This window comes from Phasianus colchicus, chromosome 1 (assembly GCF_987193195.1).
Source record: "Phasianus colchicus chromosome 1, bPhaCol1.hap1.1, whole genome shotgun sequence".
In the NCBI taxonomy this organism is placed as follows: domain Eukaryota; kingdom Metazoa; phylum Chordata; class Aves; order Galliformes; family Phasianidae; genus Phasianus; species Phasianus colchicus.
This window is the reverse complement of record NC_143436.1, coordinates 91,399,583-91,426,184: the sequence shown is the minus strand read 5'-3', so window position 1 is coordinate 91,426,184 and position 26,602 is coordinate 91,399,583. Positions and strand designations below refer to the sequence as shown.

At 39.3% G+C, this 26,602-nt stretch overlaps 1 protein-coding gene across 2 annotated transcripts in view; it reads right to left on the bottom strand.

Moving 5' to 3' along the window:
* The window catches only part of EPHA3 (EPH receptor A3), a 217,742-nt gene that overhangs the window by 66,099 nt on the left and 125,041 nt on the right, over positions 1-26,602 (bottom strand). For both annotated transcript variants that reach the window (XM_031589995.2, XM_090152307.1), the window contains 2 exons: positions 8,777-8,932; positions 7,925-8,260 (listed from right to left, as the gene is read on the bottom strand). In XM_031589995.2, coding sequence (XP_031445855.1) covers positions 7,925-8,260; positions 8,777-8,932 — 492 coding nt within the window. The remainder of the gene's footprint in view (positions 1-7,924; positions 8,261-8,776; positions 8,933-26,602) is intronic.

Below are 26,602 nucleotides of genomic sequence, written 5' to 3'. Positions count from 1 at the left end.
TTTCTCCACATCCAGGGGAAAAGGGATCAAAGGCTGTTCAGGCAGACTGTCTCTAGCTAATATAAGGCCATGCATGGAGTGACATTGTTAAAACACTTCCCTTTTATATCCCTAAAGGAGGAGTTTTATTGAGTTAAAATGATCCTTGAATAGCCTCTGGGCTGAGCTGTAAAACACATTTGAAAAGCATAAAGTCTTTATTTATGTCAGGAATGTTTGAAACTCAAGAGATAAATGTCATTCAAAAAACAAGCATGTCCTAGGTATTTGGGATGTAATGGGGCACAGCTGTAATAACAGTCAATGAACCAGAGACTCCCTACATCATGTCATTAGCTCACTTTTAATAAGTCTATCTTCGTGTCCTTTTCATAAGGACCATAGGGAAAGAAAGAAATATATCATGCACCAAACATCTGTGGCTTTCTCAAACTGTCTCTCTTCGAAGATACATCTACTTAGAGGATCTGTCTTGGGAGACAGATTGTAAAGTGCACACAGTCCTTTCTAAAAATGGATTTTATTTAGCCAGGGAGCATCACATGTCATTTGGAAGTTGCTGAAGACAGCACAGTCTAGCTTGGCAGAATAAAGGCTGAAGGCAGAGAGAGTATCACAGTTGCCACAGGAAATCAGAGACACATATTCAAGTAAAGCTTGGTGCCCAACTTGGTGCTGAATTTATTTCCTTGAAGCAACAGATTTCAGGCAAGAAAAGCTCTAGTTCTGGGGTCTGAACAGTTTCCTCTGTGAGCCAAATGAGTCTTTGCCTACAACAGAACTGAGAACTTCTGCTGATTTCTTCTTCATTTTGAATGTTTATCCCTCAAGGTGACTCTGAATGGAGAGATTAGAATTTTCAATCAAATGACAAATGTAGATCATGACATACCACCAATCTACCCTTTAAATCACTTATTCCAATGATGTTAATTTCTGTACCTATTGGTCAATTTTGTGCTCAAAGCCTTTTTGAATACTCTTTGATCCTAGCCCCTTGCAAAAGCTCTTTACTGCCTTACTTGTTACCTTCTCCTTTATATAGCTTATTCCTTCTGTGTTTCAAAATTGCTGTATTTGTTAGCTACTTTTTTCAGAGAGGAATAAAAAATAAATTTGATTAAGTGCATGCAACAGAATGGACTGTATGTTTACATCCACCTCATATAGTTCTATCACACTGCAATTCATTAACTCAAAATAAATGAGAGACAAAAATGGATTACATCTTTCTCCCAGAAGCAATACTGCCACACCTAGAGGCACAGGAACAACAACAATTGCAGCTGTCTATTTTCCTGAACCTTTCCATATATGTTTGGACAACTAAGCAAGAACAGACTAAATGAATTTTTCTGCTTTGCAGGTTTCACGACAAAGATAATAAAATAAAAGGAAGATGCCACTTGGAAGAAAAAAGACTACTGCTCTTCTAGAGAACCCTGAGATGATATATACTGTATCTTTTTATTGTTATTCTTCACGCTACAAGCCTGCATAGGTGCCTCAACAGCTGCATAGTGGAGACCTCATTTTACAAAGCCTTAGGTACTTAAGAACTAATCAAACATAAAACTACCTCTAAAGCTGTTACACTGTTACCTTTAGGGATTAAAATAAAACAACCTTATTTTATTATTGAGCAGGCTCATATTAAAGACCTGAAGTATTAAAAATGAAAGTTTCCGCATCACTGTATATGAAAAATACAAAAATCATAATTATTGACATTGAGCCTTCTTGTTCATAATTATTTTCCTGGAATCCTAGACTTTCTGAATTCTATTGGAAGTAACAAAATGGGCAAGAGCTCAGGAAAATACACAAAGAGTAGGGATTTTGAGACAGAATATTCAGCCAGAGACTGCTAGATCAAGGAAACTGCTAGTGGAATAAAAATATCACGGGCAAAATGTCTTGTTCCCATCTATCTTCCTCTGGGTTTTTATTCCACTCTCTTGCTCTGCTCCTGCAGCTCCTATGATCTAACCTGGACAACTGAATTTACAACCCTACATGGTGACTCAAAACATTTCAACTAACGGTATAGCTATACACAAGATCTTTTGGGACAACAGCTTAGTTATCTAGAGCATACTTGGTCCTTGCAGCTAGGAAGCCTAAAGACAGACACAAATATAAATTCTCTCTTTAATAAAACTGTACTAATGTAATGTAAGCTTGTTTATAAACTAATTTTTTTTAGAACATTTCAGATCCCGCATGGGAGTACTCTTCTTGTAGAGTGTCCCAATTAATTTAAAGCAGGAAAAAACTCCTCCTCACGCTACGTGTGACTGTGCAGAGGTTTGCAGCAGTTTAACTGAAATGCACACAAGGGATTTGAAACTGCTTTTGCCCCTTATCAGGCATCCTAATATTCATGTGAAGAAAGCTAGTTAGTGGAAAGTAGGTCTCAATTTACTCACAGCTGACTCAAAAAAGGGAAATACCATCGCTGTTGAACAGAATACAATAACGATGTACAACACATTGAAGAATAAGACTGGATCCTGCAGGCTCTCTGATGAAAACACTTAGGTAGGAGGCATTAACTCACAGGCAATTTATTTAAATCAAATCTCTCCCTCTAAAGCAATGTATTCTCATAGAGGTGTTCTGTAAAATAATTCAATCCCACTGCAGTTTTTCATGCTCATGTACACATAAACATTTTGTGCTATGACAACTGGTAAGAGTTTTGAGGTTATCATTGCTAAATACCAAAACAAATGATTCAACAAGACTCTCCTGAATTTCTTTCAAGCAAGGATATCAGAGTTAATAAACCCTCTGCATGCATAGGCTTACATCCTCTCTAACCTGATTACATGTATGTGAAGTTTACTCCTCTTAAGGCCTAGTTCTATCGATGCAAAGATGAAGGTTAAGAGAAAACAGAAATTAGAAAACAGTCCTTTCTAGCTGCTGCTATCTCTTTGGACAACCTGCTCCATTGTTCAGTGACACTGTGTAAAGAAGTATTTAAAATTTCTTGTATTTCAGTTTGTGCATTTAACTGGACCTCACTGAAAGGAGCCTGATTCAATCTTCTTTACACCTTTCCATCCAGCATTTATAAATGTGTATTAAATCTCCCTGAGCTTTTTCATCTTCAGACTAAACATTCTCAGCTCTCTCAACCTCTCCTCACATTACAAATGTCCCTTAAACATCCTGGTGGCTCTTGGCTGGATTTGCCTTGCAGTACCCACATCCTTGTTGTACTGGGGGGGGGAGGCCAAGCTGGTCACACCATATGTGACTTCACCAGGCTGAGTAGAGGGCAAGAATCAAGCCCCAAAATTGCTGACAATGCTCTTCCTACTTCAGCTCTGGATGCAGTTGGTTTTCATAGCTTCAAGGACATGTTGCTGGTTCGTGATCAGCTTAGATCTACAAGCATCTTCAAGGCCTTTTCTGGAAAGCTGCTTTCAAGCCCACTGGTCTCCAGCATGTACTGGTGCATAGGGTTATTCCTCCTCAGATGAAGGAGGCAATAAACTACAGGAATGGGCATGGCACCGTGTGCACTGGAATACCAGTGGGATAGTAAAGGCTACTTAAGACATGTCTGACAGATTAGCATCTGCTATCAGTGCAGATATCTTCAATCTAAAAGTCTTCCTTGTCTCCTCTAGACTGCAAAGGTCACTGCAGGGAATATGTCTATTTAAAGTTCAGTTAAATAAATTAAATCTTTGGTTACATTTTGCTCAGTATTCCTGAGTTGTACCTACAAACTATATGACATTGTATGGTGCTATAAAAACAGTCTTATGGAAGAAAAAATGTTACTTTCTCAGACAGTATCAACAAAATATATTCAGCACAGATATACTGCTGACACAACAGATGTGCTTTGCATTGGATAACCTACTAATTACCCACTAGCATGACTACGCTGTCCCTATCAAATTTTAGTCTTTTTCTTGAGTGAATTCTACACCCTACACACCCAGTTGTGGGAAGTGACTGTCCCACTGTGTTCTGTGTGGGTGCAGCCTCATCTCAAGCACTGTGTGAGGTTTGGGAACCACAATGTAAGAAGGATATCAAACTATTAGAGAGCATCCAAAGGGGGGATGCAAAGATAGTGAAGGGTCTGGAGGGCAAGACATCTGAGGAGCAGCTGAGGTCTCTTGGTCTGTACAGCCCAGAGAAGAAGAGACTGAGGGAAGAACTCATAGCAGCCTACAGCTCCTTTGGTGGGACTTCTGTGCTTGCAGCAGCCCAAAGTAAATATAGAAATGTTCTGACCTGGGCTGAATGACTTTTTAAGTTCTTTTTAAAGCTGCAAGGAAGCCACCACTTGCTGGTATTACATATTAAAAAAGCAACAACAAACTACCATTTAAAAAAGCACAAACTGTGGTCAGAAAACCCAGTCAACCTAGAACATCCATGCACAGGCACCTGATCACTTCATTCACAAGCCAGGCAGTGTGCCACAGGTGTCAGTCACTCTGCTTGGCACATTCACTATTAACTCACCACCTCAAGGGACACTGAACTCCAGACAATCTCCCATAGTCCTCAGTGACCCTTTCTAAATGAGGTTGATTGGTGTTATTAGCAGATGACATCAGTGTTGGTGGAACACAGTGACATAATGTGAAAGCCTCAGAATGCTTCAAAATAATTTGGAGGATGCCGTATCAAGCGGCAACTGAAGGCATGTATTACACTGCAATCAAGTAGGACAATCTACAAGCTAAATTAAATATGTGCCCTTTCTCTTATTTTCACACCAGGAACAGAAAGAGGTATCAGAAAAATTCCAGTGTTACATCAATCTAGTCAGATTTTGCAAAAGGCCTTTGTTGCCATTTTTTCCAGAGATGCCTTCTTACTCATCTTCACTGGAAGGTAAGGAAAACAGTGCAAAAAAAGCACATTAAACTTATGACAGACAGTTGGAATTAAAAAGCACAATCTATTTCCCAAAATGATTCTGAACTTCTGTTAATGCATGGAGCTCAATCTTGGCTTTACATCAGTTTTGTAGTTTAAAATGTAGTATCTTCCTTGAATTTTCAATACATGCAGTCTGGATGTTTCAAACTTTACAACTGACAACAAAGCACACTTTACTTCTATATCAGCTTTCAAAACTCTCCACTAAAACCTTATTACGGCTTTCAGTTAGAGATTCTAGAGCTTAAAGTCATTGTGCAGGCATCACTGCTTTTTCTGCAGCATCTAAAGTGGCTCTTTGTGTGTGTGTGTATCTACAAGTCTATGCAAATTACAAATATGTGTCTGCATGTGTGTATATGATGTGTTTACATTTAAAAATGGAGCTGCTGTGCAAACTGAGTGACTCACTAACGTATCAGCTGAATTTATTTTAACGCACTCTGGCAGATCTCCCAGCTGCCATATAAAAGAAGGTTTGTACAATGCATGTTCTGATATATTTGACTGGAGACGGATGCGTAGGCAGAAATGCTCATGCGTGTGATGAGAAGCATGGAGAGGAAGGTTTGTTCACTTTTCAGCAGGACTTTGGGATTCACAGTCCCAGCAAACACAATACAACTGATGCTTTTTTGAACTAAGCTTGTGTGAAGTAGTGCAATATAGGATTTTTTGCTACCAAGATATCTGCCACAAACATCTCATTTTTATCATTAGAAAATCAAAAAGATTGTGCAGTCCTGCCTCAAGCTCTTGGAAACTGATGCACTGATACAACGGTATTTTTGTTTGTTTGTTTTTTTATGAGGGTGAAAAACATTTTGCAAAATATTTTTCTCCAAACTGGGATGGACCCTGACAGTGGATGAGACAAACACATGGATATTAGATTTCCAAGATGATTACTACTACTTAGAGTTGTGACTGGCTTTTGGCTCTTCTGATCTCTTTCAGATCCAACTCAACAGTGCTTTAATTAATGCTTTTGAAATGCTCCCATGGTTAAATGCATAATAAAATGTCATCTAAGATCTTCAGACTTTCTCACCCCCCTTCCTGGTTCTTCTGTATGACATGAACATGAACAGAAAGTATCCTCTTGGTGTGTCCCTTTCGTGATCTAAACAGGAAGGGAACACTAGAGAAATTGCTTTCTTGTAACTATGCTTAAGATAACTGATATGCATATTTAAGATCTAGTTTTAGCAACATACATAACTTCAAGGGGAAATCTGAGTAAGTAAATCAACCAGCATGATCAAGAGACAGAACAATTAAACATATAATAAGTCACATCAACTACACTGTTACATAATGTAACAATGCATAAAAGTAGAAAATAAATAAGCAAACTGCTTAAGCAGTCTGTAAGTTGCATTAAACAAAATTGCTCTTTCCAGAAAGGCATTGACCCTGACAACCATGTCACAAGAGTCATGCGTTCCAAAACAAAAACAAAATCCACCTTGCATCCTTTGCAAAGGTTGCAAAGGCAGCCAGCTCTGGGCCCTGGGGAAGCACCTTGCTAAGCAGAAGACCTTTGCAGAGAAATACCTTTCACTGATTCTACAGAATTCATTTAATAGAATGTCCCCAGGTAATTTCCAGCTGCTACACTGATGAACAGACTGAAAGGAAATATCTCTGATATAAAAAAAAATCAGAAGAAAAGGCAGCAACTAAACAAAGGCTGCTCAAATCACTGACAGAAATATCCCCAAAATGCAAATACAACAGTAGCAGGTTATTTGGAATGAACATAAAATGCATGTTTCAGAGCTGAAGTCAATACCTAGATGAGAAAGGGATCACAAGAAGACATTCCTATTGAGCAGATCCACCTCTATCTGCCTACTGCATAGTTAGACTGTTCTTCAGAGCATTTGCAAATACACTGACTGCTGTCAGAAAACCATCTGTTCTCACATTTCTATGCCTCCCACCAAAGCAGATCTGTGATCTGAGAAGAGACATAACCTCCATAGTGAAAAACATTGCAATAACTTAGCTTACCAGGAGAACATCTACTTAGAATTATATTAACTTGGTTTGTGCTTTGAGGAAGACATGTAGGTATTTTTGAGATGTGGTGTGGGATGAGAAGAGGTGGAAGCAGGCTTACTGCATACACATGTGCTCTTAGTACAAAGCATCCTGATTATGAGCAGCCGGAGTAGGACCATTGAAAATTAAGGATTTAGTCTTTCCCTTTTCTGGCAAACATTTCTCCAGTCTTGACACCTAAACAATACTACATACAATACTTGAGAAACTAGAGAAGAGTCCAGATTCTTCACAACTTTTAGATGAAACCTTGACAAATGAGACACAAATGGTAGAATAATGCAGCAGTGACAAAAGCTCTGATCTGACAGTCAGGGCGTACTGCTGTGCTTGTGCAGGGCCTAGATGACTGTAATAAGTCTCACAGAAGCAGAGCAATCCCTTTGCACATTACCATCCAAGAGACCAGGACCTAATTTGGTATTCAGCTCCACACCCCCATCGTGTTGGCAGTGGTTCAGAATTGGTGAGACAACTTGCAAAGGATAAAAATAATAATAAAAAAAAGCCTCTCTAATTTAATGTTAGCTTTTGATGTGTCTAATATCAAAGCTTTTTTTTTTTTTTTAACTTCTATTTAATCAAAATTAATCACTAAGATTACTACCGTAATTTATGTTGGAGATTATTGAAATGAGTGTTTTATTAAAATCTGGTTTTATTAATAAAACACATTCTGGCTACGGAATCATATGAGTCCGCTATTAGGGACTATTAACTGGGGACTGGGAGTTAATCATAACAGCTATGCTGCCAGGTCCTTTGACAGCAGCACATGCTGAGTTTGTTTCTGCTTTTACTTTTATTAGCACATTCAAGTCAATTAGTTACCCTAGCGTATGAGCATTCTGAGCAACTCCTGTAAAAGAGGGAGCAGAGACAAAGGTACATACATCTCAGTAGTTCTGAACAAAGAAAGGGTAATCAGGAGGAGACTCACCAGCCTGATTAGTCGTGATGCTGACAGCAGCAAATTGTCTGGAAAGCGTACTCAAGTCAGATACCCCATTGACCGCATCAATCTCAAAAGTGTAATTGGTATGTGCCAAAAGGTCCACTACTGTCACCGTGGTGTTGGTGAGGCCAGTCTGACGGGGTAAGAATCGCACGTTGTCACTACAAGGCTCGCATATCTTGCTGCTTCCTCCACATTTTTTGCAAATGATGTTGAAAGTGACATCCTTTCGACCTCCTGTATCAAGAGGCCAGCTCCAGTCCAGGATAACAGATGTCTCATTGATGTTAGAAATAACGTTTCTTGGAGCAGATGGTGGTCCTACAAAGGAAAGGACAGGCATTTCTGTACTGCTCTAAAATGAGAGTAACAAGGGCACAAGCACATAAAAGCAAAAACAAATAACCAAACTGTTCTAGTTACTTCCTGTAGAGAATTCTGAAATATTTCACTAGACAGCAGACTAGAGTATCAAGAATCATGTTTTGTTCTAAACAGTTAGTACTCTGAGGGCATAGTTCAGGACGGAATGTCACCCTTCTAGATTTATTCTGTAGGACAACTACTGATAATTGCTCTTGGATTTTGATGGAAATATTGGTATGAGTTTAAAAGTCTTAGCTCTCCTTCTCAACTCTGACAGAGAACTTGGAGAAAATGAAAAGAATATGACACAAATCCAGCCCAATAATTTCTGGTAGCCTGTCCAACATGTATGAAAACATGGCAGGCAATGGATGGTTGACTGCAATGGAACATGGGAGGAAGCAAGCAAGCTGCTCAGATACAGATGGAAGAGCAAAAAACGACAGCCCCAAGCACAATGATGCTACTCACTGGTGCAAGCCATGGATGGAGGGTCTTTCTCAGAGCGAAAGTAATTCTTTTCACACCTGCAGTTCAGAGATGCATCTTCATAGGTGGAGCTATGAGGTGGGCATTTGGCACACTTCACATTGCCAGCAGAAGCTTTATAGAACCCAGGTCGACAAGCTGCAAAATGAAAATAATGAAATTTTAAATTTCATAGAGAGCTCTTCCATTTTAACAGGTGATCTGTTAATTGTCCTGGAATCTTTCATATATAGGTCATATTTTGGAGTGTTTACAATCTAAAACCCACAGTTTTCTCATGAGAAAGCTGACAGAAATTAACTTCTTAGTAGAATGACGTCCTTCATGAATCAGCTTTGATTTATATTGTTTTGCTTGAATAGCAGAACAGTATATTGCAAGAGGAAACATTTTCTACACTGCGTTACAAGAACTTCACTTATTTTTCTTAGCTTCTGGTTTATTTACCAAAACATGTTTCCTAAATTGCATAAGAAACTAACTTTATCCACTTACTGTTGCTGGGATTTGTTTACAAGGGAATGCTAATTGTAAGCTATTCAGTTCAGTGTGACTAAGCCATCCAAAATCAAGAAAACAACCTGAACAGTGAAAGATCTATTCCATTACTGAAAGCCCACACATCAGACTCTGTGAGCTGCCTCTGATACTGACTACAAGAAATTTGTATGATATGTACTGTGAAGATGCTTTTTGTGTTAACACAGTCCTCAAGGGGTAGTACTGGAGCCCACAGAATCTGCTTCTGACAAAGTCTTGGTGGTGGTTTTTCACCAACATTTGCACATCCTTTCTGTTTTGGTTCCTGCTGCATTTCAGACCGATTCAAAGCCACATTTGCATCAGATGAAAATGGTCTTTGAAGCAAGTTACAGAAATGAACAATCAAGTAAATATCTTTTTATGAAAAACTCATGCAATTAAATAACATGGTTGACTTCTTTCCAATAAGATGATCTCACCATCTAAAAATTGAAAAAAAATTAAACCAAAACCAGATAACACTCAGACTCTGCAGCTCAGCTGTGGTTTCTCTCTAAGGCACGCATCCTTCTCGAAATGCAATTTACCCAGTATGGTCATTCTGGCTGACACACCAATAAGACTGTAATCATAACTACACAACAGCTGTACTACAGCAGCACACAGACAACAAAACAAAAGAGATTGCATCTCAAAACAGGTTCACCTATTGCTTCCATTTCACAGGAAGCACCTGCCTAACACACATTCCTAACAACCTTAAGAAACACAATACATTATCATATAATGTTAAAATAATAATAAAAAAGAGCTACACAATCTAAAACACAACCTTTTGTGTGTGTGTGTGTCTGGAGCCCAGACAGTCAAGCATAACTAAAATGGTCATGGACCTGTCATTGATTTAAAAGGTACTTCAAAACGAAAAGAATAGGTTCACCAGACTTAGCATGAACCAAAGCAGACTCACATTTTTCATTTTTGCTTATGGAGGTGAGCTGATTCACAAATGTAGTATGAAAAACAAGATACAAGATGATGTGGTCCTGTCCATTCGTGCACGCAGTGCCCAAACAGAAAAATAAGTTTGGATGAGCAGATTGTGGTAATCAAAAATAATTACAACACTTTCATAAGAGGTGGAGTAGAGGGAAGCTGCAGTACTGGCTATTCAGTTCACAATACCATCTATAATCGTTTCCTACATGAATTTCTGGTTCATTAGCTTTGGGCACGAAACACCTGAGTGAAACACACTGAAAAGCAGAGGGAAACCAAAACCTCACACAGCCGCACATTCAGTCTTGAAACATCTTAACAAAGAAAAACCTCCTGGCACAGCACTGAGCCGGTCTGGAGATGTAAGAAATGTTTCACAGGAAAGTGCTAATCTCAGCCACCCTCCAGCACTTTGAAGCCCTTGCAAATAGAGGCTGCTTGGCTGCAGCTGCTGCCTCCCATGCCACGCTAACAAAACAGCTGAGAAAGTCATCTCCCACTTCACAGAGCCTCCTGCAAGCCTTAATGAAGTAATCCCCAGGTTGAGCCTCTGGTGCTTGGTGCCACCAGGCAACTTGTGAAAGCCGAATTGCTAAAAATGCTTCTGTAGCAAAGCTTGCAGATCCTCATGCCAAGCTGTAGGATTCAGCACAGCCTGACTTTCTGCAGCTGGGACTGCTTTTGTTTCCACCTCATCCCAGGCTGCGAGGCTTTTTGGAGATTTTTGTTTGTTTAACTTGAGGAAAGTAAAGGAGAATTCAACAGAGAATTGGCCTTTTTTTGGTTTATTTCTGGAGTTGTTGCAGTCCTAAAACTCAGCTCTCATCCTTTCTCAACTACTGCCCCATGATAAACAGGTCACACCTATTTGTCTCTATTATCCCTCCTGCTGACAGAGGAGCTTCTGAATATTTTACTGCCTTGTGGTCCAGAATGGACTTTCCTGGCCCCAAGAAAAGAAGGGATAGCAATCCTACCCTTTCCAGTATCAGTAACCAAGAAAGCACATAAAGAAACAAAGCACAACACTGCTGCTACGTATTCATTTACACACCATCTTCACCAGAAGTTCCCGTGGAAATTCAGTGCCAGTTATCAAAAACAAATGGCTTCACTTAACCATATCTACTTAGCTTGAAGGACATTTTCAAATTCATGGAAAACATATAGAAGAGGCATTTCTGAGTACATACATATAAATCTTATATATTTTAATAATTTGTTATATTAGTTTAAAATAAAGATTGGAAAAAGACTAAGAATCTAAAGCTGAACCTTTGCTGCGTGGTTGGTATTCCACCAGACAATTTATGCTCATTAAGCATAATTTATTCATAACACCTGAACATTCATTTATGGGATGCAACTACAGCAAGATTGCTTATTTGGGACATATTTGGAGCCAATGTTTCTTAAAAGACAATGAATTAAACATCAATAAATAAGCTTGCATAAGCAGAAGATAGATTTTGTGGGTGAGTATGGCAAAGGAAGGAATCAAACTTCTTCATTAAGTTGTGCCTTAGAGGGCAGTAAGGCACTGGCACTGTGGCACAGGCTGCCTAGATATTTTGTGGATGTCCCAACCCCAGTAGCATTCAAGACTGGGTTGGATAGGGCTCTGGGCAGCCTGATCTAGTGGGGTGGCAGTCTTGCCCATGGCATGGGGTTAGATCTTGATCTTTAAGATTTCTTCCATCCCAAGCCATTCCATGATTCCATGAAAAAGGGTAGACTCTATTTAAGAAAAGGCGGTGCTTGTGCGGGGGAGAAGAGAGGAAGAAGCAGGAGCCAGATCAGGCTGCTTCTTTTCCAGAGGGACAGAGACATCCCTGTTTCCCTACTGCCACCACAGCATTTGGTAGTGGAGATGCACTGCTGGATCCCTGCTGTCCCAGCACGTCCTAGCAAGGACATCCTGATCTCATAGCTTCCCCTCAGGCTGTCTCGCACTTACTGTCTCTGTCAGAGCAATTTAAGATTATTCAGCACTGCAGCCCAAAGGAGGGGAAAAAAAAAAAAAGAAAAAAAAAAGGCAATTATACTTGAAATTGAAGCTTGGAATGGGAGTGCAAACAAGAAATCATCCGAATGTATTTAGTGTTATTATTCTTTTCTTAATAATTTCTTAATTACTTATTTCTGATGTAAAGACAAAAAGAACTCTTTAACTGTCTTTCCTTCTTTCTTATGTCAGAAAAAATGGATTGCATGAACTGACAGAAGAAAGCTCGTCTTTTTAAGGTGAACACCACAGCTTCTGCTTCAGTCAGGTTGAAAATAAAAGCACTAGCACACAAAGTGTTCACTGAATGTGTAATTTCAGCATGGGAACACCTCTGAGAAGCATATTTTGTTAACATTTTCTTTCAGAAGCCAAGGATTCTTTTTTCCTCCTCAGTTCCATGTGCTTTTGTGCAAAAGATAAGAATGCGATTACCTGTTCCTACAGTTGCTGAAAGTAACATTACTAATAGGTTAGTGTATTAAAAAAAAAAAAAAAAAAATCTTGCATTTGCATGTATTTCATATGAAGCATTCAAAGTCAACAAACCTCTAGGGAAGCAGAAATGAGGACATTGGGCTGGGAGAAGACTTCTCTCCTGCAGCCCCGGTCTCACTACCCTCCCTAGGCAGAGGGCAGTGGGAATTTGTCTCCAGGTCCCTCACTGCTCAAAACTTGCTGGCAGTGGTAACTCCTGCACTACTCCAACCACAAATATTATTTTACAGCTGTATTTGGACTGACTTCCATCTCTTCAGCACGAGAGCAAGCCACATTGGCTTCATTGAAGTTACTTGCTGGTAAGAGTTTCAGGACTGCAGCTGTCTTCGTTATTGGGTAAAAATGAGTTTCCTTAAGCTAAAATTGACAAGTGCCTTAGAGAGTGGTGAAAGTTACTTCAGTGAGAAAAAAAAACAACTCTACGTGGCCATCTACAGCAGTTATTGCTAAAATAAATGGCACTATCTTTTCAAGTAACTGATGTGTTTGACTTTGAGAGCAAAACATAGTCCTAATTAAGGGTTAAATGATTCAATTTGAATTCATTTCAAATTAAAATACTAAACTGTTAAGTATATTTCAGCATCCATACTCTAGTCTGCTATATACAACACTACCACAAACTCCTAGCCATACACACCACTGAACACATGCAAACCATGCAACCAGTCTTGCAGTCCTACCACCTCAGTCCACCATCACCAGAGGATGTCCCTCTGCTCTTCATGCCAAGAATAGACATAACAGGCCTTGGGGCCTGGATCAGTCACTGCAGCACACTGGAGAAGGATACGGCTGCAGCTACTGTGAGATGAAGTGCTCCTCTGCTGCTCAAGTAAACAGCCCAAGGATGAAACATCACTGTGGCACCGAGCCACAGAATTTAGCAAATAAGGGAAGGCAAAGACTTTGCAGCATTGTCAAGTCCCTTATGGAAGCATGTACAACTTTCTTCTCACCACATGTGTGATGATCATAGTCAGGAGATGATGGCAGCTCATTCTTCTTTTCAGCAGCAAAATTGGACCTATATACATGCACAAGAGCAAAATCAGATGTACAGCATTCAGCTTGTGAAAACAGGCGACATAGCCAGCAGCATAAATTAATCTTATAAAACTCTCCAAACCATTTTCCTTGGATGGGTCACCTTTTTTCCCTTCCTGCATGTGTTTATACCTTTGGTAAGCAACAAAAAGGTAAAAACCATGATTAATTTTAAATGAAGGATATTTCCCGACTGCTCATTTCACACTTCTGTCACAAATTGTATTCAGCCATGTGTCATTCATGTGCTATATTAAAAATTACACTGGATAGGGGTACCACACTTTTGGCTCAGATACATGAAGAGTAGGAAATGAAGGTAAAATTCTGCCCTGAATCATCCCATCATCAGTTTCTATTACACATCATTCACTGCACTGAAAATATCTCATTTTCTCCTCTCTTGCTCACTCCGGCACCCTGCTCTGCCGGAGACACTGCATTATAATATGGATTTCCTGCAAAATCCCTCAGAGCAGGGCAGCTCTAGCTGCTATTAGTATACACAGAGCCACTTAATCCATGGCTTTATATAGGCGCACATCCTTTTTTCCCCTGACCTCTAGGAATCTTCTTGCATGCCTACACAACCCAGACAGGCTTCTATAAAGTAGAGCATATTTTCAATTCTTATTTCTATAGGACTTAAGCTTTTTGTCACTGGATCCAAGTAAAGAGTATGACACCACTTCAGGGAGTAATTCTCAGAGCCACCATGCTGTAGGAACACAGGCGGGGGACAGAATAGCATACTTCGATAGGTCCCTGTACCTACTGAGGAGGAGAAGGAGAAAGAGTAATAGGCATCAGCAGCCCTAAAGCTTCCCCACTGGCAGAGATACCCACTATAGGCTACTGCACTGGCAGAGCATCATGTTTTCTCTTTTCTGGGTTATAGTGCTGTAGCGCCCAGAGGAGGAGGGAAATATGTCTGAGAAAGGTTTTAATGAAGGTTAAAATCCCCAGAACCTACCAGAAGATCCCCAGGAAGAGGCACAGACATTGGCTTCCTCCTTCTTCCCATCACCAAATGTTCTCTTAACTGGGGAAATAAAAGCTGCCAGTTCATTCACCAAGACGTAACAGACACCAACTCCACTGCAGTCCTCAGTAAGCTATGTATAATAACTGAAATAATTATCAAACTGCTAGCAGCAGGAGCAACCCAGCCATTTTTGCTGAGCATTATCACCAAATCAGTAATATCTCGTACTTTATTTTCTGTACATGAAACATACTTTTTACTCTGAAAACACAGACAAAATTAGAAATTGCATTTTAAATATTAAAAAGACGTAACCATCACTACTTCCATTATTAACTTTGCAAAATGCAGCTGCTTATTACGATAACTTATCTTGGAGGGGAAGACAAGTGCTGAAGGAAGCATGGCCTGTGTACACTTTCGCATCTATAGATAGGAAAATCACAGCCGAAGCTGCTGGCAGATGTGAAGCACAGCAGCTGTCCACAGCTAGAAGAGATCAACAGATAGCGAAGACAGCATAGTTCCTTTCCTCCCACAGTGACAGGACCATCATCTGAGGGCTCAGGAAATACTCTCTCTCTTCTTCACCTGCCCCTTCCCCTCCAGCCCTGCCCCGGCAGGATGGACGGCATGCTGCACATGCAGCAAGGATCCACTGTGATGTGATGCTGCAGTGCTTCTAGAAAAATCATCCTGGAAATAAGCACTCATTTTTCACACCTGAAAGCTGCTGCCAGTACAAAAAAACACACTCAGTAGTATTCAATCTTACTCATGAAATTTCTGCTTTTTCCTCCTCACTTCATATTTTATAGTGATCTGTGACCTTAATGTATTTTAATCAGATGCTTTTTAAATTGGCTTTACTCCCAGGTCAAGTCATTCAGCAGAAACAATTCCTGTTCTTTGTTTAATAACTGTTACTGGCAGACATATTAATTATATGTACATAAGAGATAGCTTTATCTTGAGGGAATAACACTGCACCTTTCAACCGCAGTCTGTAATAGTTTCATGTTATGCCTTGCAGGCTTCTGCGTCTCCTTTTATGAAGTGCATTATGGTCATGATTGCTACCAGCAGCATTGTTAAAAGTGCAATGTCAGAAACAGTCGGTGCTAAATGCAGCACTACAGTAAAGTTGTCCTAGCTTTTGGGTATGCAAATATCATGATCCAAAATGCATAAGGCATTTCAGCTCATTTGCATGCATTTGTTGGGGGGGGCGGGGGGAAGGGAAGAAATCTTTTGTTAACAGGAAATCACTGAGAACCACAGTCTTGATTTGGAATTTAAAGAAAATAAACACAGCTCTACCTTAATTCCACCCACACTTGGTGAGTCACTTAAGCAAGTATTGAAAAAGAGAATTTAATAAACCTGTGTTTATAAGCAGTGTCTTTCACTTTCCCTAAATAAGATGTTTTCCTGAAGCACAGCCTGGACACGCTGAGATATATTAAACTGTCATTTTGACGAACAAAGAAATCCCATGTTCTGTTTCATCGGAAGCTAATTTAATCCACACTGAGATGAAAAATAACTTCCTAACTTAAGAGGTATTAAAAAACCAAGCAACAGAGCAAACAAACAAAAAAAGCTTAAAGAAACACCAGAAAACATATCCAGTATCAACTTGGACTGAGAGGAAAAAAAAGAGGTTGTGTGAGCATTTCTACAAAGAAATCAGAGAGTTTTAAGTGACCATTTGGCAAGGACAGAATGTCAAGATACTTTTCCCTTGAAGTCAAACTACTCTATGGACTTCTTGAAGGTAAATGAGAGGTAGGATCCTAATAGCTTCAAACGATGGATATTTCCTGACACCAGTGTACAAAATACAGACCTGAGCACCACAAAGGGCACAAGCTCTTGTGAAGATGTTTCCTTTCCAGCTCAGAGGAACCAGTGTGCTGTTGGGAAGGCACTGCCCATGCTTCACTCTTTTCAGAGATGAAAAATGAAGAGTGGCCTCTAATCTCCCCAAGATAGATTTAATTAATAAGTGAAAAACAGCTTTATTGCTTTACATTGAGGTGGTCGTGTAATTGCTCTGTGCCCAGCCCAGGCTAAGTTTGTATGTGAAAGCTGATATAAATAAAGAATAAATGAATTGTCAGACAGATTACACCTAGCCCTAAAACTTAACCTTTGCCTAACTTGCACCTAACAGTAACACCATCTGAAAATGCAAGAGAAATGCAGATAATCACTTGTTCTCATGAATTATTTTATTGTCATCTCTAAAGCCTAGATATTATTTCAAAGACCTAAAGCAAAAGGGTTAGTATAACTGCTAGTTTATCACTAACAAAGATTAATTATGGTAACCCTCCATGTTACTGTCATATATGTGGAATAGGTGATATTTTTTGCTAAAGCCTTGTCTCAATATAAATTTCTCTGACATTCCTGTCCCAGTTGTTTGTGGCAATGCACATATGTTGTTCCAAAACAGTGAATTCAGAACTGTGAAAAGTCTGTATTTTGTCTCTGGCATGGAAGGAAGATGAATTGGCTTTTATCGAGGCTGAATGTTCTACTGAAGCATTCCACCTCTGTTAATGCATGCAGGAGAACATCACTGTCCCCATTTTACAGGTGAGCAAATTAATACAGAATAGGCTCTGAGTCCTTTCTTTAAGTGCCACCTCCTAATCAAAATGCTGTCTCGTGGTTTGTGATTCTAAGAAGAGCTCCCAGATGACACAGGTCCACTACTGCAATTAGCATGAATTAGTACTTTTGTTAGTAGTCTCAGCAGAGCTGTCAAATTAATTGGAAAAGAAATTTAACAAATATCTTTCTCCTTAGAGATACTCTTTCAGGTCAGGGTTGAGGTATGTTGATTGAGCAGAGTGGGGGAAGCATATACTTCTTACGCCCTCACCAAACCTGCTTTGCTGATGAAAATAGAGGATGTTGGTTTCTGGGGCTGTGAATCTGGTACCTGTGACAAGCAGTAGACTGACATAGAAAAGACAACTGATTGTTCAACCCCAGGAAATATTCCAGCTGCTGGTAAAAATGAATTAACTGATTAAAAGACTGGATTAATGGACAGTGGCTAAAAAATCTAAATATTCATTTTTTCATGGAATCTCATCTTTTTACACCTCAAAGTTAGCTCTTTCAGTTTATCTCTAATTTGCACAGGCATCCGTAAATGATGCATTGTTTCCCCATTTTTAACCTATATCTGAACTCAACCACTGCAGTCAAAACATGGCCAGATGCTTACAAGCATCTTGTGGTTGAGGAAGCAAGTACTTGGACATGGTTTATAATTCTCCTCCACCACACACACATACGCACACAAAAAGGAGTTGGCAGTTTTAAGCACTCAGATTAACAAGAGACCAGAATTTAAAATTCTGTGTCTATGCTTCATACAGTGACAGCTACTTGAATTTCTTACTGTTTCACTGCCAACCGTTGACACATTGCTGCTTGAATTCATGAAGAAATGGTGCTGGGAAAGGGAAGCTCTTAAGTGGAGAAGTGGTACATCAACAGCAGGAGTTGAAAACTGTATGAAAAATTTCCTGTGGTCTAAGTCGCTGTTACTACTTGCTGACATAAGTTTGGGACGCAATTTAGTGTGTCAGAACACAGCTGTAATTTGTAACAGCATGTAAGAAGTAGTCATTGTTTTGATGATTATGCTGCTAATGTCACTTGATGGGTACATCTACATAACCATTTTATAAGCATTAAAGTTCAGATCTGAAGAGCTTTCCTAAAGCAAATTCTCAGTTGTTCCTTCTGGTTGTGATTTGCTTCACACTGTCAACTCCAGCGCATACAAAAAGGTAAACTAGGTGATGCTACATGCATTCTATAAGATGAGACTACAGTCAGCCTGGAGTAAAATCTAATGAAATAAATATAGTAACAGTACAGGTATAAATATCATATCAACTTTACAGATTTGTTCCCAATGGGCTACAAAACCTGCTAATGTAGACGTAACACACAATTACTAGCTTTCAAATATCTCAGTGCAGTCAGCATTGATGAAATTGTTACATATTTCTATGAGAAGATTTTAAAAGCTCTGGTAATGGAAATTCACATGACTCTATTAAAGCCATTAAGCATATAATCACAAATAAACAGACATTATCAGCAGTATTCTACATTTATGAGGACACAGAGTGGGCATAAACGAAGGTTTCAGTAATTACTAAAAGTCTTTAATCAGAAGACCAAATCACTTTATCATCTTCACAAACACCTCTCCTCTTCACGTGCCTTTTTCACTGATTGCATTTTCATCTTTCCAAGGGAAAGCCTGAAACTTAACCAGTTACAGCCCTTGGGGAATCTCTGCACTGACAATCTTCTCACAGCTGAAAGAAAAAGCCCAAGGCTTTTGCAAAACTATCTAACCACTCAAGTGCAATATTTACACACTGTATGCTTTAGCTCTTATCTGGGCTTCTTTGGTATTTTGCCATTTTAGAGGAGAACTCTTAATTGCTTAACATGCATTTTCTATGCATGCATTATAAAATGACTTGCTTTGCAGAGTAAGCAATTATCTGAACAACAAAAACCCAACAGTTAAACGTAAATGGAAAAAAAAAAAAAAACAAAGTCCTACAGTTCAGCATTTTTCTTCACTCAATACCTGTGTGAATTCAACAGGAGTGGAAATTCAGATATTCAGAAAACGAGTCATCTCACCTATTGTTACAGAACTAAAACTCTTCCTATACTGGGGAAGCTTTATAAAGAGTAAAGGAAACAAGAACTCAATGTTCTTCAACAGCTTTCCCTTTGCAATGCAGAAAATGTAATGGAAAGGAAAGGGAACTATGTTTTCAGGGTTGCATTCTGTGTATATTTACTCCATCAAGTGCTTCTAAGTACTAGTATAAAACGTCAGGTATTCAGTGGACAGTTTTCAGTTCTACTGAAGACCAATGCTATTAGCAAGTTGGCACCTCTGCATGCTATGGAGAAAAGAACTAAAGAACAGAATTAAAATATTTTTAATGATTCTGCATTGTTTTATACAAAAGCTTTTGCTGTTTAGACAACATCCGTTTTCCAGATTAAAGGAAAAATAAGAAATGATAATGATCACCATTGTTTATATTTTCAGTTTTTCAACTTCTTGACTGAACAATTCAAAAGCTGAAACAAAGGAAGCTGAAAAGACATAAAAACCCCTCAAAAGTCAAAGGCATTAGGGCAAACTCACCAGGAAGTATAAAATTCCTCATCCATTAGTACCAAGTAATGGAAAAGAACGGCTGTGGTGTTTTCCTGATAACAACTTCTCCTACTAGAAATATTCCCACCTACTCTCATTACAACCCTGTATGGCTGGCTGAGAATCCTGAGCTACGCAGTCTGCAGCTCAACTGAAATAACTTTTATGCTCTGTGGTGAAAATAAGGAAATAAAATGGGGCTGGCTACATTTGCTTTATCAAACTCATCAGAGTTCTGCATCTACAAGAACCTCTTTCACTTCTGATCAAACAAGGCCATAAAACCTGATGCCATGTTTGATAACGAAGTAAATTATATGCTGGGATATTGAACCAAAATTAAATCTTTGTGGGTCAGGGCAGCCCACTGCTATCTAGATTATATATGATATACCATCACAGTGATGTATGTGAAACACAGGAAATTGTTGTATATTAATAGAACAGTAGTTCAATCAGCCCTATGAACAATATCCAATATATTCAAGTGCAAATATATCTTGATCTGGTTGTAAAAGTAGTGAAAGGATAGCAATTTATTAATTAATAAAGCCTTCCAACCCTTTTTATATGTGCAAAATTAAAACATGTTACTGCCAGAGAATGGAGAGCAAATATCAAAAGCGAAAAACATTTTCTCCTTTCTTCACTGAGGCATATAAAAAGAAATGCAAAATTTTGGCTATTATTTTAAGAATAACAACAACAAAAAACACATTAGGAAGAAAGCAAGCTCTCCGAACAACCAAAACTTACAAAATAGCACATAAACTTCCCAAAATATCACGTGACACAGCACGCAAAAATATGTTCCCAAGCAAACTGAAAAAAATCGTGTTAAAAAATCCATTCAGAAAAATGAAATATTACTATTCTCAAAATGTTTTTGGCAACGCTATAAGAAAAGCACCCTTACATCCTCTACTGTTATTTCTTCCACCACCCTGTATGCCACAGAGCAACAAACCCAAGCTCTGCCCCAAATCTCACTCACGCATTTCTTTGTCAAGTCTGGGGGATGCCTGGGAATGAGAGGCTGGAGTGCAGCCCTTCACAACAGGACCTGAGGATTCTGGTCGGCAGCAAGTTGAACATAATCCAGCAGCATGCTCCGGCAGCCCAAAGGGCTCACTGTACCCTGAGGTGCATCAGGCCCAGCAATGCCACCAGCTGGGAGGAAGGGCTGTCCCATTCTGCTCTGTACTGTGCAGCCTCACTTCCTTCAGTGGGTGCAGCTTTGGGTGCCACAGCATAAGACAGAAAAAAAACTGTTAACGAGAGCCCAAAGCAACTGCTCAGGTGCAGCTTGTTTGCAGTCTGCTCCAGGATGCTTCTAGGGACAATATTAGTCTATCTGAAGTTCTTTACTCTGAGAGTGGTGAGGTACTAGAACCGGCTGCCCCATCCCTAGAGGTGTTCAAGGCCAGGTGGGATGGGGCCTGGGTAACCATTAAATCTGCAGGTTGATGGCCCTGCCTGTGGCAGGGGGGTTGGAGATTCACGATCTTCCAACCCGGCCCATTCTGCGATTCTGCGAAGTTACTTAAAATGCATCTTTTGGCAAATGCATGGTTCTGCAGATCATGAACACTCATTATAAGCATCCCATATATGGGTTTTCTACCATGTAAGTAACTCAGTTCCTTAGCCAGATTAATCCAGTAAGTCGAAGTATAATAGGAATCTGATAACAATAAATATAAAAGCATGAATGCATCTATATAAAGCACGGTGTCCATATAAATCAATAAAGCATTTATACACTTTTGCTTGCTCTTCTCCTGGCTGCCTGCGCTCAGTGTCAGGTTAGATGTATAGAGTGAGTGATTACAATAGGCAAGTATAGCTGTTTATTTTGAAGGTACTGTCAAAATGCATTAGCCAAATGCCATATTGGAGCATAACTAATCTGGAATGATCTTCCACTGACATGAATTTCACCAGTGCTGTGGTCTGTTGTGCTGACATCATGAAGCAAGATTAAGACAGCTCTCCACAGCTGTAAATCCAGCACACAAGATCCAAGCTGATTAAGCACTTTCAACCCCACCTGGTGCCAAGAAAGTGGCACACAGAACCCCTGAGTTTGTCTCATTATCATCTTATGAATGAACTGTGCATGAACCTCCTTTGCACTACTTTCTGTACTGATAGAATGCCATTGTCTGACAAACGTATGGCTAAGATCAGAAGAGGTAGCTTACTCTAGCACTGTTAGATATTTCTCTGCTGCTCCATGTCACTTGGGACAGAGACTAGGAGCTACTGCATTCAGAGACAGATGGTCCTGCTATGAACAGGGACAGATTTGCAGTGACTGGGAACACACTCACTTTCAGATACAACCCAAGTTAACTTTCTATTGACCCTTTCGTAATGAGGAAAGCTTTGATTCTATAATAGGATGAAGGAATGTTTTGCTATTTCCCCACTATTTCTCTTGGTTACAGCAAACACGTATGGAAAGCAACGAGTAGAAGTAAGATAGTAGCAACTAGCCTTGTTATTCCTATGAATAGTGTAAAGTAAGAGCTGCAATACTTACAACTGATTTAACAGCTGCTTTCAGTCCCAGTTTAGCAAAGCCTGATGCAACATTTGTAAAATTGTCTTGAATCATATTACTTCCTGTCCTGCAAAGCAGATGGAAATGTTTCCACCCTGCCTTCTTGGACACATCCTCCATTTGCTTTGCCTTATCTGTAACAATGGTTCTCAGTTTGTTTGAAATGAACAGAGACTGGCAGCACCATGATCAATTCAGTATGCAACTCTCACCAGTTTAACAGGTGGCCTCTTCTGAAGCTCAGAATAAAAGGTTAAACTTGATGGGACAGAGTAGGAAATAAGGAGCAGCATTCTCCAGAGCTGGCTCTTGTCATGAACAGCAGACAAGTGGAACAGGTTCTATACATCCCTACAATTCCTTCCCTCTGAATCTACAGGGGAAAAAATAATTATCTAAATTTCACCAGAAGAAACACTCAGCTACTGAGCAGCCAGAAATGGGAAATTCTGGACTTGAGGAGAATGTGTACCTATCACACTTTATCACACCTATCAGTCTTTGTGTATGCGCACTTCTTACCGTTGTGAAATAAAACCTAGTTTCAAAGACTTGTAACCTATCAGAGAACTTCTCAGAGAACCTCTTAAGAACAGAATATTGCAGAGAAATAATTTAATTTCAGTAATGGGAACTTAAGATATGCTGTGGAAGTTACAGATGTCATCTCTTTTCATAATTCTTATTGAAGATAGGTGAACACTTGAAGAGAGAGTCATTAAGAAGTGCAATCAAAGCTAACCTTCCACCGGAACAAAATGAAGAGCTGTGATACAGGAGAATGTCATTTCAATCATATTCCTTTTCTGTTGTACATTTGTAAATTTCACGTGTGCCATTTCAATCATTATTTATTTATTTATTTTAACTTTGTGCATTTAGTCAAGCATTCAGCTTGGTTGGCTGTCTCAAAAAGAATGTTATTATCTCAGGGTATTTAGTGCTTACCTTAGACTGTGGGGTATTCTTATGAAATTTGGAGACACAAATTTTCTATTTTAATTCATGGCTGGTTTTATTTTTGTCCTAAATTCAGAATGGCTTTCATCAATGTTCTTTCATCATGTATGCAAGAAAGCAGGTACCATATATCTCACAGAAATAGGAGGACTGAGTGGTTCCTCTTGTCAACTCCTTCTATCCTGCTTGTTTTGCTTTGTAGTTTTGTGATTTTGTTGTTGTTATTGTTTGTTTTTTAACTGACAATTCTCCATCTGCTCTCTGTCCTACCCCCGACTGTTGCTATTTTGTAAAACCTTTGATCAGTTGTAGCCAAAATTCACGTTGATGAGACCAGAATTTTGCAACCTACTCTAGGGAATCTGCTTTAGCAGGAAAGTTGGACTAGATCAGGCATGTCCAACTTACAGCCCACCTCAGCTTGCACTGCAGCCATTCCCTGTCCCACACCATCACAGCAGCAGCTCTGCCTCACCACGTAGCCCAGCCCCACCATACCAATGGAATCCTACCTGGGCTGAATCCAGGGCACAGGATGCAGTGCAGTGCCAGATGAAGTGATGGCAAATAATGTTATGCATTTTGATACACTGACAAAACACAGGCATGTGAACAGAAAAGAATATGCAACATTGCTTTCCATTTTGATAAAGGAATTCTAGAGTAGGTTACAAGATTGACCAAAAAAAAAACAAAAAAAAAAAAAAAAAAACCCATCATTTTTTTGGTTTATTTGTGCCTCCATTTTCAGTTGACATAAATACATTACCTGCACATTTTCAAATGGGATATACTGAGTGGCAATCAAAAATTTGATCATGTCTCCTTACCAAACTTTTATAAGCCCCCTTTTCCCAGAGAGAAATACCCCTCACCTCACAGTCATGCCTTGTTCATGGCATCACTTTCTGATAGCACAAATATTAGTGAACAGTTATTTTCAAGGATGAAGCACAGGAAGAATAAAGTGTCATCAAATCTCTCTGATGAACACCTTGAGAGCTCACTAAGAATTGCAACCACTGCCATCAAACCAGACTGAGGCATTAATTTCACAGAAACAAGGTCACATATTCCACTGGTTTTATGCTTTGTTGCTCTCTCTGTTTTAATTAAAAATATTGAAAATTAAAATAAGTTTTGTTACTTACATACATTAACTATATTATATATTTTATGAGGGCTGCTCTGAAAGTAATACCTCCTATTTTACTATGTTGGCTTACATCAATATCCTCCATCAGAGGTGGACACTGGTGGTACGGCAGTAAAAGTTGAACCTTCCCACCAATATTCCATTACATTTTGTTGCCACACAACAGATGGCAGCAGAGGGGAAGTCTGACACAACAGTGTCTGACATGAAAGGGTGGATGAAGCAAAGATGTGTCATTCAGTTCCTTTATGAGGAAAAAATTGCACCCACTGATATTCGTCGATGCTTACTGAATGTTACAAATAGTGGATGTGAGGCATTGGGGGTACTTTTAAGCAGTGGCAACAACAGCGGGTCATCTCCGCTGGTGCAGATTGTTTCAAGAGTTTCAAGAGTGGTTCAAAAGGCTCTCACTTATCTCTGGTGAAAATACATAGCTAATGTTGGTTACTGTTTTGAAAAAAAGAGTGTTTTGTATCTCCGAATTTGCTCTATTAGACAGTGTTATTGTGCTCATTTTATCAGTTGTAAATAGGAGGCATTACTTTCAGAGCAACCTTTGTAAATGTAGCCCTGGACAATTCCTCTTTACTCAGTGCAGCAAGGTAAGCCAAAAGGTTGGACAGCCATGGGCTAGATGGTCTTCAGAGGTCCCTTCCAACCCCTACAATTCTTCAATACTGAGTGCAACTGAAATTGTTGTTACCATTTTTTTCCACACACTTGGATGCATCAGTGAAGAAAATCCCATTACCAAGTCCTAGATGTATGTTTTATCCTGCCCTCTCTACCCCCATGTACTCTTCCACGTCTCCATAAGATCAGCAGTTTATCTCATTCTTCTCACAGAGTCCTTTCTCTGCAAGATATTCTTTTACAATGTCTCCACCCACAGATGTTGTTCCACAACTGCGGCAAAACTTCAGCACAGGAGTTAGGGCTCAGCTGGCAGTAAAGGGAAGTGCTTTATAAAAAAGCATCTTCCTCCTAAAATGCTCAGACATTAAGAATGTCTAACATCAGTGGTTTAATCATGTAGTAATAATGTTTAAGAAGCCTGTGATACAGCTATCACCCAGTAAAACCAACTCATTTTATCCTTGCATCTAAAACATACAGAAAAGGATACAGCTGGCTCTCTCTCCAATTTCTCTTCACAATTTTGTACTTCAGATTTTCTTATGAAGAGAACTTGCTCACACAAAATATTTAAAAAATACCCACAGCCCTTTCCAAGGCTACTTTTGATTGTGATTTCTATCCTAGAAAAGCACTGTACAACTGTGCATAAGGATGAATTTTCTACTGGACCATAAATGGAAGGAAAGAAATATTTGAGGACCAAAAAATAATAGAAAATAATCACAAAGTGACATCTGTAAGAGACTATTTGTAATTAGCATTTTACCACCTGAATGCTCTCTCACACATAAAGATACCACAGCCCAAGTAAAAAAAGATGCTGTGTGCAATATCTAAGCAGTACACTTCCTAGCAGACCAAAAAAAAAAAAAAAAAAAAAAAGTTAGTACATTTTCATAGCCAAATGTTCCATGAATTCCAGATTACTAGCATAATTTAGTTTTATAAGATATCTTGAAACAGTTCCAACTCAAGCAAAGAAGAGTTGGCCTGGATGAGCTGCTAGGAATCCATATGATCATTCAGTCTTCATGTTCACTAAATTTAATGTTGGCTTTTTGGAGACTGGCTCCCAGAAAGGAGACAGAAGAGGGCCAGTCAAACGCTGCCAGGTTCAGCAGTGAAAACCTGGGAGTGACAAACTGGCTGCCTAATTGTTAGCAGCAGGCAGCAGCAGTTTTAAGTAGCAGTATAATACGTTTGGGGGTTATGCAAGGCAAAAATAATTTACAGAGAATTG